The sequence below is a fragment of the Chaetodon auriga genome, chromosome 12, assembly GCF_051107435.1.
Source record: "Chaetodon auriga isolate fChaAug3 chromosome 12, fChaAug3.hap1, whole genome shotgun sequence".
NCBI lineage: Eukaryota > Metazoa > Chordata > Actinopteri > Chaetodontiformes > Chaetodontidae > Chaetodon > Chaetodon auriga.
Genome location: NC_135085.1, coordinates 23,430,231 through 23,441,986, shown reverse-complemented (window position 1 = coordinate 23,441,986; position 11,756 = coordinate 23,430,231). Strand labels below are relative to the sequence as shown.

Genomic DNA, 11,756 nt, shown 5'->3' with positions numbered 1-11,756 from the left:
GATGACTCAATCCTGTTCATTTACGTTTCACACAGTGAAATAACTTCTTTGGAAGCAGGGTTGTTGTTGTTTCTCAGTGAACGTGGAGTCAAAGACAAACTTCACAGTAAATTTGGATTGTAATCACCGTTTGAGCTCTTAAAAATGCAAGTTTGTGAAGTGAGGCTCCAATATTCTATCCTTTCAAAATAAAACAATTAGTTTGTTATTAATCTATTTATTCAAGAGATGAGTGAAAGAGACAAAATCTAAACTGGACCTTCCAACAAAGAACTTTGGCCCCTTTTTTCATTTGATGTTGCTTGTATTGCAGTACATGTCCTGTACAGAAACTACCTCTTTGTACCAAGTGGAGGCAGCACTGTGCAAACTTATTTTGTGCACCTGTAACTGCACCTCCATGAAAAGCTGGCTTGAATCGTGAAGAGGAGGACGCTCTGTGAGCACTGGGTGAGCAAAAAGAACAATCCATTTCACATTTGAATATTTTATTAGATAAACAAAAATAGTTTTGGTTTTACAATTCAAACGAGGAAGTACACTGAGAGGAGACCAAGATGGCGCCATCTGAAACGGCTAAAAACTACATGCAGAGAAATTCAGCTCGGTTGATATCAATGAAAACCTGAAGTTTATTATCGTCTGCTTTTTAAAGAATGAGCTTCCCTCCATGACGGGTCATCTGGTTTGCACACAACGAGCCCGCCGTGGGATGAATCATAACATTATCACTGAGCTAAACAGTAGTTAAACACCTAACTGTTACTTAAAGAGCTTTGGCAGTCGTCAGAGGTGGTCTGTTACATTAAGAGGTGCTCCTTCTAACATCTTCTCCGAACAATAAAAGATATTCAAACTCAACTATAGAAACAGAAAAAGCAAGCAGTTCAAAATCACCACAAACATGAACACAAGATGATATATTACCATTCAAAGAAAATGTCATTACATTAAAAAAAAAAAGGAAAAGAAATTGGCATCACCCTTTAAACAGAGCATTTTAATATCTAGCCAGAATCAAACACAGTTTTATACCACAATGGATATCCATCATTTGAAAAACAAAACTGACTTGCTTGCATGACAGTAAAGCACAATTATTCTTTGATGCTGGCTTATAAAATGTATTTGTTTTTTTGTTTTTTTTTTCAGGACAGAGTAAACAATTACATTTTTAACACAACTAGATGACAGGTTACATTTGCTTTGTACAATGTAAAAACAGGTGGAGTGAAATTCTGCCAATAAATGTAATCGAGTATAAATTCTGGTAATATCCGACACTTTGGTACTTTCTGTGCTTTGACTGGAGAGCAGCTGTGCTCTGTCAAATACGACAATCAACTCATGCTAGTCGCGAAAAGTAAAGGCTCTTTGGACTTTTTCTAACCAACTCCTGATGAAGGTAATGCCCCTCTGCGATGGCTGCTGCTCAAACATAAGCTGATTTTCATCCCCAATTCTTCTTCGTGTCTCTTTAAAAACCTTTTTGACCTAATCAGAAACTTCTACACAAACTGAAAACAAGTCGACGTAATCCAGGAAACCACTTCACTGACAAAATGTCTGAAGACGTTTCTCCTTAAATTTGTTTACGCATGAAGGAATGCACGAAACGACCAGAAACGGCGGCGTGAATGACGGATGACGTTATCAGGTAAACACGGCTGGGTTGCCTCGTTGCAGCTGGTGGTGGCTCCGCGTAGCTTTGTGTGCACCTCGTCTGACCTCGGGGAAGCTCGCCGGTAGCGAGACCCGGCTGACCCTCCGAGCTCTTTTTTTCGTAATCTCTGTACTTGAGCGGTACATTTTCAGGAAGCACCTGTATTTCCTCTTCCTGTTCCCTCTTCTTCAGCTGGCTCTCATTGGCTGCCTTCACCCGTGCACAAAAGCGACAGCGAGCATAGTGTGCGCGACACTTGAGTCTTCACATGCAAAGAGCACAAGATAAGAACAAGAGCGAAACTGGCAAGCTCAAGCTGTTCGATTTCCCCGGGACACTTGTGACTTCAGCGTAGACCAGGCCTGAGTGAGCAGAGAAACAAAGACATTCGAAGCAGTTTTTGTTCCAGAGTCTTTTCTTTTTTCTTTTTTTTGTTTTGCTGTAGCAGTGTGCACACGGCCCTGCCTTCAGCCCGCAACCGCAAACGGCCGCCGCTACTCGCCTTTGTGGCAGTAAATGTCCTTCAGCGCTTTCAGCTCTTCAATCAGGGTCTTGTTTTGGTTTTCCAACACGGCCACACGGTTTTCCAGACATTTGACATACTCTTTCTTTTTCCTGCGGCACTCGCGAGCTGCCTCCCTGGAGAGGAAAGAGGGAAAATATGTTTAAGGCGCTTGATGAAAATGTTATTCAGGCTCCAGACAAAATGCAAGCTAGGCACAATCCAACAGAGCAGATGTTTTTAAGACTGGCGGGTTCAGGGTTTATTAGTAAACTGCTTCCACATTTATGTTCCCAGACAAACATTCATGTGCCTGCTGCAACATTTCTCCATCAGTCATGAACAATCAAGCGGCACATCTTGACCTTTGCACTGCTGTCTGTCAGAGTTTCCAGTTCTTTTCATTGAAAACGGGGTTGTTTTCATAACTTGTTGCACCGTTTGGAGACTCAAACATCTGAACTCTAAACACTCCTGTTTGTAAAGACGTCTCTTGTAATGAACATAAGCTTATTTTCTCCGGTAACTCCACTCACTTCCTCTCTGATCCCTTCAGAATAAATCATTGTTTCACGTGTGTTTAAGGACTGATTGGGCAGCAGCTCCTACCTGTTCTTCATCAGCCGGACCTCCCTCTTGCGGGTGATCTCCTCGGCGTGCTGTGACGAGGGGCTCTGCATGGTGCCCGGGGAGGCCGCCATCACGATGCTCTGGGCCAGGCTCGAGTTGGGCGAACGCAGCTGGTAGGCAGGTATGTCGCCTGTGGCAGCTGTGAGGGAAGATGGATGAAAGCATTACAACTCCAACTCCTCGAACTTTGTGCTGATTCGCTCATTTTTTGGGTAAGTTTGTCTGTTCAAGCACGCAGCCCGTTTCTTCATCTTTTCCCCTTAAAAACAGAGTAAACATACAAGTGTTTCACCAGAGGATGTTAAACAGCAATTTTGGCCAGGAGTGCCTTTCCGCTCTCCTTCCTGCCTTAAAAGATGAGTTTCCTGTGACCGCGATTGTCCTTGTGAACAGGTATTTGTTCTTAAATGACTGGTGGAAAAAATGTGCTTTTTTGTGTCTTTTTGTTCCTCTCATGTCTCTGTCGGTGGTTATTGTTGTGCAGGTGCAGCGTGAGCTGACAAAACTGCTGATTTTGTACCTTATAAGCGATTAAGAGCTTGGAAACGCTGTAAAATGTACATTCATCAGTATTTTATTACAGTTCATCTTTTTTTCTTGATGCATAATCAAGCAAGAAGCGAAAGCCACATCAGGCTCTTAAAGCCTGTAACATGACTTCCACTGCAGTTCCTCTAACGGCCACTAGATGCTGGCTCCAAAAAAATGTAAATAAAACAAATTGAATGAAAAACACAGAAACTAAACAGTCTCTTTTTCTAACCTGGATTGTATTTTAACTCTTGCATTACTCTTCAAATGAGTCATTTATGCTCCAGGATTCGTGTCAAGTGGCTTCAACAAGAGAAACTGAACGAGATTTTGGTTTCTGTGGCTACTCTTCTTCTGTGGTGTCAGCAGCATTCTACCATTCCATCACATTTGTATTGTTAAATCTAAACACAGCACCACTTTAATATTGTTTAAAGACACTTCTGTCCATCTTTGGCTGCTATCAGTTAGCTGCACATGTCTGTGTATGTTATTCCAGTGAGAAACAGAGAGCGCAGCCTCTCTCATCTAAAGGGGTTTAATGCAGTTTGGGTTTTGGACGGTGACACATGGACATACTCGACGCTGCCTTCTTTAACAGTTTTAGACATGTGGTAAAACATTAACAGCATTGATTCATGATATGTTAATTCATGCGCATACAAGATGAACTCCAGTGAAGGAATTCATGTTTTCTACGCACACATGAGACTTTCCTCCCCCCTTGTCATTGATCTCAAAGGGTTATTTCCCTTTGATGTGTTTGTGAGGTGATGTTGAGCCACTGACAGCTGTCGGTTTGTCCTATCGATCAGTAAAAGCGATACTGGCTCTGGAAGAAGCAGCGAAAAGCAGCTTCTTGATGCGGTTTGCGTCTGTTTGGGTTGACTCATCAGTGCGATGACTCAACCGTTAACTGTTCCTCGGCTGTCTCTCAGTTTCTCGTTTTCACTTTGTTCCTGTTTTAAGTGAAGTTTAAACCTCCCCCCCCCCCCGCTCCCTCCAGTCCACAAACACACACTCAGAGACACAGCAGGTGTGCACACCCACCCACACACACACACACACACACACACGGAGTCTCTCATTGTGATAACAGTGACTCGGCCTGCGCTGACGTCAGTGTGTGCGTCTCGCTCGCCCGCTTTGCATTCTCTCTCCCCTGCCTGGCCTCTGTTCCAGGAAACCGGAGTGACGTCAAACCGACGACTATCTTACCCCCTCACTGCCACCCGCCCCTCTGCTTCTTACCCCCCTCCCTCTGCCTGCATTTCTGCCTGACAACCACCGGTGGTTCAGAGAGCACACTCTACGTATGTGTGTGTGTGTGTGTGTGACAGCAGGATACAGCCTGACTGGAACAGAGTTGAACAAACTAATCAGACACTTGTTGACCTGTTCTGTCTCTTTTCTCCCTTTTCCTCTGAACGCAGCTCTGAACTGTCACTGCGCTTCTCCTGTGTTGACATGTGAAGGACAGCCGTCCAATCAGTGACACTCTCCCTTCTCAATTTCACAACAAACAAGGTTAAAGCCATTTAAAAGTCATTCAGGCTTCATGAATATTTCTCTGCAGATCCGTTCTTCCACACAGATAACTGACAGGTTTGAGAAAACATCTCCAAATACCACAAAGACAGGTGGAAAACTACACAAGCACAGCTGACAACACACGCATGAGAGAAACTCTACCTGACTCAGTCTCATCCCCGGTTACAGCCATCTCTTGTTTCCAATAATCCAGCACCACGACGGCAGAACACCTCAGCACAGAAACACTCTTCTACCTTCAGCCCTTCTGCTTCAGCAGCACGTCTGCCTCCTTCTCCCTTTCCCCCCTCGGCTCTCTCTGAATCACGGCGGTCACTCGTCAACTTTGCAGCCCGATTACAATTACAGGCATTGACATCACAATGACATCACTCCTGCCCGCTGAAGTCAGTAAAACACCCGGGATTAGAGTTCCTCCCACCCCCCACCCCCCGCCCCCCCGCGGATCAGACGCTGAAATAGAGAGACACAATGTGAGCTGAGCAGGCAGGCGGGGAGGGAGGGAAGGAGGAGGAGGAGGAGCTGGTAGTGGAGGGGTTGTATTTTTAGCGCCAGTGACGCAACTAGAGAGACGCTCAACAAACAAGAGGATATTGTGTCCCGAGTGACTGCCGTGCAAACTGATGAGCACCCTGATTGGAGTTATTCGGTGTGTTTATGTTCAGTCTGAACAGACGGGACGAGCGAGGACAGAGGGAATAAAGATAATTGAGGTTTTGCTGAAAGTTACCACAACAGGCTGCAGGTTTCAGCAATGTGACAAGTGGACATAACAGTTACTTAACAGCGCCTGTGAAAAGATTAGGCAAAATCCTCCGCCACACAGGAAGTGGTGCTTTGAGCTTTTCCAGGAGGTTTCTCTGTAATAAGACGACAAGTATCTGAGAGAATAAAAGCTGACACGAACTACAGAAGCTCTAACATAAGAGCTAACGTGGTAAAAGTCATCAGTGCCTTTGATTACAGTGCAAAACCACCACAGCTATGAAGCTGAGCCAGAGCGTGGAGGCTGCACATAAACACCACAGAAGAAAACTTCCATTGAAAAGTGTGTAAAGTCAGAGCGAACGGAGGCACAAAGATGACTCGACGCCTCGAAGGAAAAACCTTCTTTTAGTGTTACTTTGATGTCAGAAAAGTCCATTTTCATCTTCAGTTTCATTTATATGACACACAGGTTTTGTTTCTGAGGCTTTGAAAGCAGCTGATGTCTGACATAAATATGAGGAAAACACAGAGTTCACCGATTCACCGACACATTATTTTAAGTCACTCTGCTCCCACTGTATCTTTCACTTACTGTCCCTCAAACAGCACTAACAAATTTTATATATACGTCTCAAAATGAGCCATCGATGACACCTGTTGGCGTTCTGTCCGATCACCTGCATCATCTGGAGCGCTGTGGGAGCAGACGGCAGCGTCTCGACTCACCGTGTCACCATGCTGTTCCACCTGCTGAAGACTTCTTTAGATGTGTGTAACTGGCTGAACAAAACCAAAACTCAGGTGTCTCAGGTGAAAACTACAGGATTAAAATTGTTTTTTTTTTACTTTATTCACTTTGGACTAAAGCAGATTTAACGCTGACATCAGCAGGTTTCCACTATCTCTCTTTCTAACTGAGTGTCTAACTTGTACTGGAACAAAGCTGTTTCCCTGTGGGGATCAATAAAGTTTTCCTGAATCTGAATGCTGCTGGAAAACTCCGACACCCAGGACCTCCGTTCACAAGCTGTTTTGATGGAAACTCGGACCATAAGAGAGACGAGCAAACAGAGAAAAAGGGTGACGAGGGTTTGGCTGCTTCTCTTCAACCAATGTGGAGGCTAAAACTGGAACTCAGCAGTTCTGTGTGACCAGTGAGAGTCAGCGTCGGCACTGGACTGTGTTCACAGGGTAAACACACGCCGAGCACACAGCGCTTCTTTAAAACTGATCTTACTATAATTAAAGCTTTGCTGACTCATCTTTATGGTCTGTCAGGTAGACCGGCTTCCGTTCCGCTCACACATTTCCATTTTGTCAAGCCCTCGGTCGTCCAGAGGAGGAGTGAACCTGGATTACAGGCCGGGGACACTCCTCCACATTCACCAGAGCGCATTCACACACGCCGCCGATGCTGGATGTCGTCTTCTAAACACTAAAGGAGACACGCTTAAGTTGTCATCGATTAGAAGTCGTGGCTGAAAGCACCGACCCGAGGTCACATTTCCTTTCAATATGCTGCAACTTTAATGTATAAAGTCTCTTGAAATGTTGTGTCAGGTAGGAAATGTCTTCATCTGCGTTTGTTATTTTTCTTGAGAAAGAGTGCGAAGAGAAAATGAAACACAGGAAAGAGACAAAGCAAAGAGCTGCTCAAGGCCTCCTTCTGGACTCTGAATGATACTTTATGTGTCAATTTACTTTCATTAGAGTATTTTATACTACCTGTATTATTTTGTAGTATTTTTTATATTCTGTGTTTTACACTTTTAGGGATTAAGGTGACGCAGAAGGGTTAATGGTCAGAGAAACATCCCACAGATAGAAAACCCTCTCCTCTCCACAATACAGTCCTCGACATGTTCCCCTGTAAGCACACAGTTCAACAGGCGGGTCGTTAGTTTCACAGAAGAATGCAGTCATCGCCTGCATCGGCATCAGGTTCATCAAGTCTCAACAGCTTCTGTCAAGCTAAGACAGAGCGGCGCTGCTGCTAAAGGATGGAACAAGTATTCAAATGTTTTTCAGGCCTGCCGGTGTCCAGCTGGCCTGAGGACAAACTGCTGCAGGGCTCTTAACACTCGCGGCTGTGGGTGAACATTTTCTTTTACACAATCCCACATTTTTTCCCAGTCTTAATCCTATTGTCAGGTTAGCCTCAGTTTCTGTTACGTCACTGTAGAAATGAATGTTTTCATTTCCTGCTGCTGCCAGATGTCAGACATTTGCACCGTACACAACATACTGCAGCAGTTTCACTAAATTTCCAAACAATTTTCTGCAACTTGTCAACCTCAGAGAACCTGCAGCTTACAGTGCCACACGGCTCAAACTTTTCTCACCACAAACAGTCCAACCTACCTTGGAGCAGCACCTGTCCTCCCTGGACGTAGTACTGCTGCGGGGAGTGACCGGGCTGAGCTGCACACTGCAGGATTGTGGCTCCAGGCTGCGAGCTGGGAGAGCCGGCCACCGTCAGGGCCTGGGCCCCCTGGAGGCCTTCGGCTCCAGGGCTGGTCAGCTGGATGGCTCTGCCCTGAGCGAACGCAACTGTGTGGGGTCAAAGTTCAGTCAGACCTGCGCTGCAGTCTCAGTGACACTGATAAGCAAAGCGGGAGCAGTTTTGCTATGTTGGGGTTCAGAAAGCAAGTTTAGCGGGTATATTTGTAAAAAGTCAACAGTATAAGGCTGTTTACACCAAAACTTCATGTGATGAGTCAACAGCAACTCCCAGGGAGCATTGCAGGAAGAGATATCTAACCACCAGGCTTGTTCCTGTGCAGCTAATCTGCAACAAATGCAGCAACAATGATGCTGTTTATTGTTTCTGATTGACTCATCACAGCTCTCTGAATGTGCTACAGCTTGGATCTGTGCTTCGTGTTCTCCTTAGGACCAGCAGGCACCAGGGCGCTGCTGCTTTCTAAGACATTAACCAAACTTAACTTACAGAAAGATACGCTTTGAAAAAAAATAACAAATGTGTGTGCGGTTTTGTTAGATTATCCAGGCGTCTCGTGAAGATGTATCAAATACTGGATGTGAAAAACTTCCAAATGTAAATTTACAGGAGGGCAAATCCACACTTCCATCCAGGAAATGAAGGATTTTCATGGACATCAGCTCTGAACTCAGGCTGGCTGTGTGTACTGACTGTATTGTCCCGAGCTGGTCTGGTAGATGGAGGTCGGCACCGACGCTGACGCCGCGCTGGAAACCGGCACCTCCTCCTCAGTCTTCTCCTCGTCGATTTTGGCGACTGCCGGCGAATCCGACGAAAGCTCATTGAGGATTTTTCTGCGGGAGAAGAGGATTCCAACATGATCAGGCTTCACACTTCACTCACCATCTGCTCTTTATCGCGGCCTCGCTTACTGTTGACGTCTCCTCACCGATAAGATGGACGCCTGGACAGAATCTCTCGCCTCTTCTGCTTGTCTGTGGCCGGCGCGTCGTCCTCCAGCTCCGCCACAGTGGCTATCTGTAGAACACAGTGTGTAAAAGTATGTAAAAATCACATGTGTAATTACATGTGAATGTCTGCAGTCTGTTTCACTGCGCAGGCCACAGGTTTGATTATTTCCTGACCGACTTCCTCGTAAAGAGACTTTTCATGAAAGCAACCTGTGCTCTGCAAATCAAGCTGCACAAGTGAGAAATTCTGCTGCAAGATGCTACAGATAACATTTGAGGATTACTTCATTTCCCATTCACTGACTGCTTGCATCGAGTGCTGAAAATACTGGTGCATCCGCACCACGTTCTGCAGTGAAACAGTCACATTCTGCCTTTCAGCCGGCGTCGCACAGCTTCGCCCCACAGGTCGGGGTTGGCTGATGTGTCTACAGCCTGTGGAGTCGTCCTCCAGCCCAGACACAACAACATCTCCCCAATGTGAAGGTTAGACTGATGAGCTTAAACCCTCAGCTCCTGCTTCTCGCTTCAATCCTATTAACAGATGCACTGCATTAGACCACATGCACTCCAGAGGACCTCCTACACATGCCACCTGAATCCTCATTCACTAACACACTTCTCTGACATCACAGCCTGAAAATAAGGCAGTTTCTAGTCCTCCTTTCTATTTCTGGACTTGGGCTTAAAGTTGACTTAAGTCACCAAAATGAGGCCTTAACTTGTGAATGACTTGAGACTTGACCTGAGGCTTGTCTCAAACCTGTTCTAACAGAACTGAGACTTTTGTTAGGGTTGTCTTGCATGACTTGACACTTGACTGGAGACTTGTTTCAGACTTGTCTTGTTTGACTCGAGACTTGAGACTTGTTTTGACAGACTAGAGACCTGACTTGGACTTCAGTTACTTGAAACTTGATCATAAACTTGCACCAACAGATCTGACTTGGAGCTGTCTGGAATGACTCGAGACTTGACTTGGGACTTGAGACTCACCTGGACTGTCTGAACCTGTGGTGACTGTATGACAGAGGTCTGAGGGGCCTGGATGACCCCTTGGACCTGCACCGTTCGGCCGTCGGACAGCTGGACAACCGTCACACCGGGAGACTCTGCAGCCACCGGCGCCTGCAGGCACGGCTCGAAACATTCACACCAAAATCTACAATAAAGGACTTCAGAGTGTGTGTGTGTGTGTGTGTGTGTGTGTGTGTGTGTGTGTGTGTGTGTGTGTGTGTGTACCTGAGCCGGAGCTGCAGGAGATGGACTGGCTTCATTGTGGTTCTCCTCTCCATCTGTCACCGAGTCATTCAAACTGCTGTCCAACTGAGGCGAGACTGCGGTGTCCATACTCAGTCACCTGGACAGACAGACAGACATGTTTTCTACACACGACTGCATCTTTTATTCTCCAGCAAACTTTATCAAAGATAACAAACAAATGATGTTTACATGATGAACTTTTTAATTCCTGAGCTGTTATACACTGATTTTTAGTTTCTCTAAATGTAAAACCTCAGCTCGTAAACAATATGTCCTCTTCTTTTTAATTGATGTTTTTCATGTCACCTAAAGAACCACCGCACTTTCAATTATCAAGTTCCACAGATTACTCAAAAAATGTCATGAAAGTTAATACGACTTCCCTATTTTAGTGATACAAAGTGAAATTGAAGCTGTGCTGAAACTTCCCAAACATCTTCCATTTTTACTCTCTCATCCTGAACGACACGTCCTTTAATTAACACAACTCAGAAATAAAGACAGTACATGTATTGTCCATATTTATGACTCTCTTTTTTTAATATTTTATTTTGAAGTGACACCTTTCGCTCAACATCCGACACGTAACCCCGTCACACTTGACGCAGCCCGGTAGGAAAAGAACCGCTGCCAGCGGAGCGGACTGACAAGCTTTTTCTACTCCATGTTGCTCCGCTAATTCATCAGCCTGCTCGCAAAGCTAAGTTTCAGTGGAAAGTTTCGCACCGCAGACGTGTTTGCTCATTGTCCTTCGACTCTGCCCGACCGGCGCTGAGCAAAAATGTGACAGCTTTGCAGCGACTTACCGAAGTTTTACGTAGTCTGACTCGTCACTAATTACAGTATGGGTGGACGGCCTGTGCCTTCGCTCACGTAGCTTTCACGTCAGCGCTGATGACGCTGTGCCGAAAATGTCGACCGACGAGTCCGTTTTACGTCGAAGAGTGTCGAGGCGGAGCGAGACGATTCGCCGCGACTCACTTCCGCGTTCGCTTCGCACGGCGCGAACGAGCAGGCGCTGAAATCGTCTTTTGAGTGTTTTAAATGGGAAATAAGTAAGATTTTACGGCTTCGTAGCGATAAATCTTCAGTATATGGTAATTTATTGAAAGTGTAAGACCATTTCTGTGCTGGTTTTGCTCTTTTTTACTCTGTTTTGGAGCAAACCACATTGATATCCAGTCATTCACCAGTAAAGTTCAACTCAACTGCAAAATATGGCTTTATCTTTTAATTAAAAACAATATTTCAGACTACTAAGGAGGAGAAAATGTAGCTATTTGTGATATTAAGTTAAATAAATGTTTTGTAACATGGATCTAAAACTAAAGGTAGGACATTAACAGCCAATAAAGGAACAAAGTTATTTCAGTTTAACAGTGAAACTTGAATCAAGTTTGCAGTTGGATGATAAATGTCATTAAGTGAATTTAGGATATTTTTCAGTGCTTTACTATGGTCAGTTACAAGTTTACAGATCAGAGTAATGTTGCC

At 45.0% G+C, this 11,756-nt stretch overlaps 1 protein-coding gene across 4 annotated transcripts; it reads right to left on the bottom strand.

Moving 5' to 3' along the window:
- Positions 1 to 471: 471 nt before the first annotated feature.
- Positions 472 to 11,208, bottom strand: crema (cAMP responsive element modulator a). 4 transcript variants are annotated; one of them, XM_076744915.1, is made up of 8 exons: positions 11,069 to 11,208; positions 10,242 to 10,359; positions 9,996 to 10,127; positions 8,978 to 9,066; positions 8,740 to 8,882; positions 7,947 to 8,135; positions 2,775 to 2,934; positions 472 to 2,302 (listed from the first exon to the last, which is right to left on the bottom strand). In XM_076744915.1, the coding sequence occupies exons 2-8, from the start codon at positions 10,347 to 10,349 to the stop codon at positions 2,158 to 2,160; spliced, it is 966 nt and encodes a 321-aa protein (XP_076601030.1). In that variant the 5' UTR covers positions 10,350 to 10,359; positions 11,069 to 11,208; the 3' UTR covers positions 472 to 2,157. The 4 variants fall into 4 exon arrangements, with proteins under 4 accessions (XP_076601030.1, XP_076601032.1, XP_076601033.1 ...); XM_076744917.1 differs by lacking the exon at positions 9,996 to 10,127 and having other exon boundaries at positions 11,069 to 11,192; XM_076744918.1 differs by lacking the exons at positions 9,996 to 10,127; positions 10,242 to 10,359; positions 11,069 to 11,208 and adding an exon at positions 9,284 to 9,379.
- Positions 11,209 to 11,756: the final 548 nt, after the last annotated feature.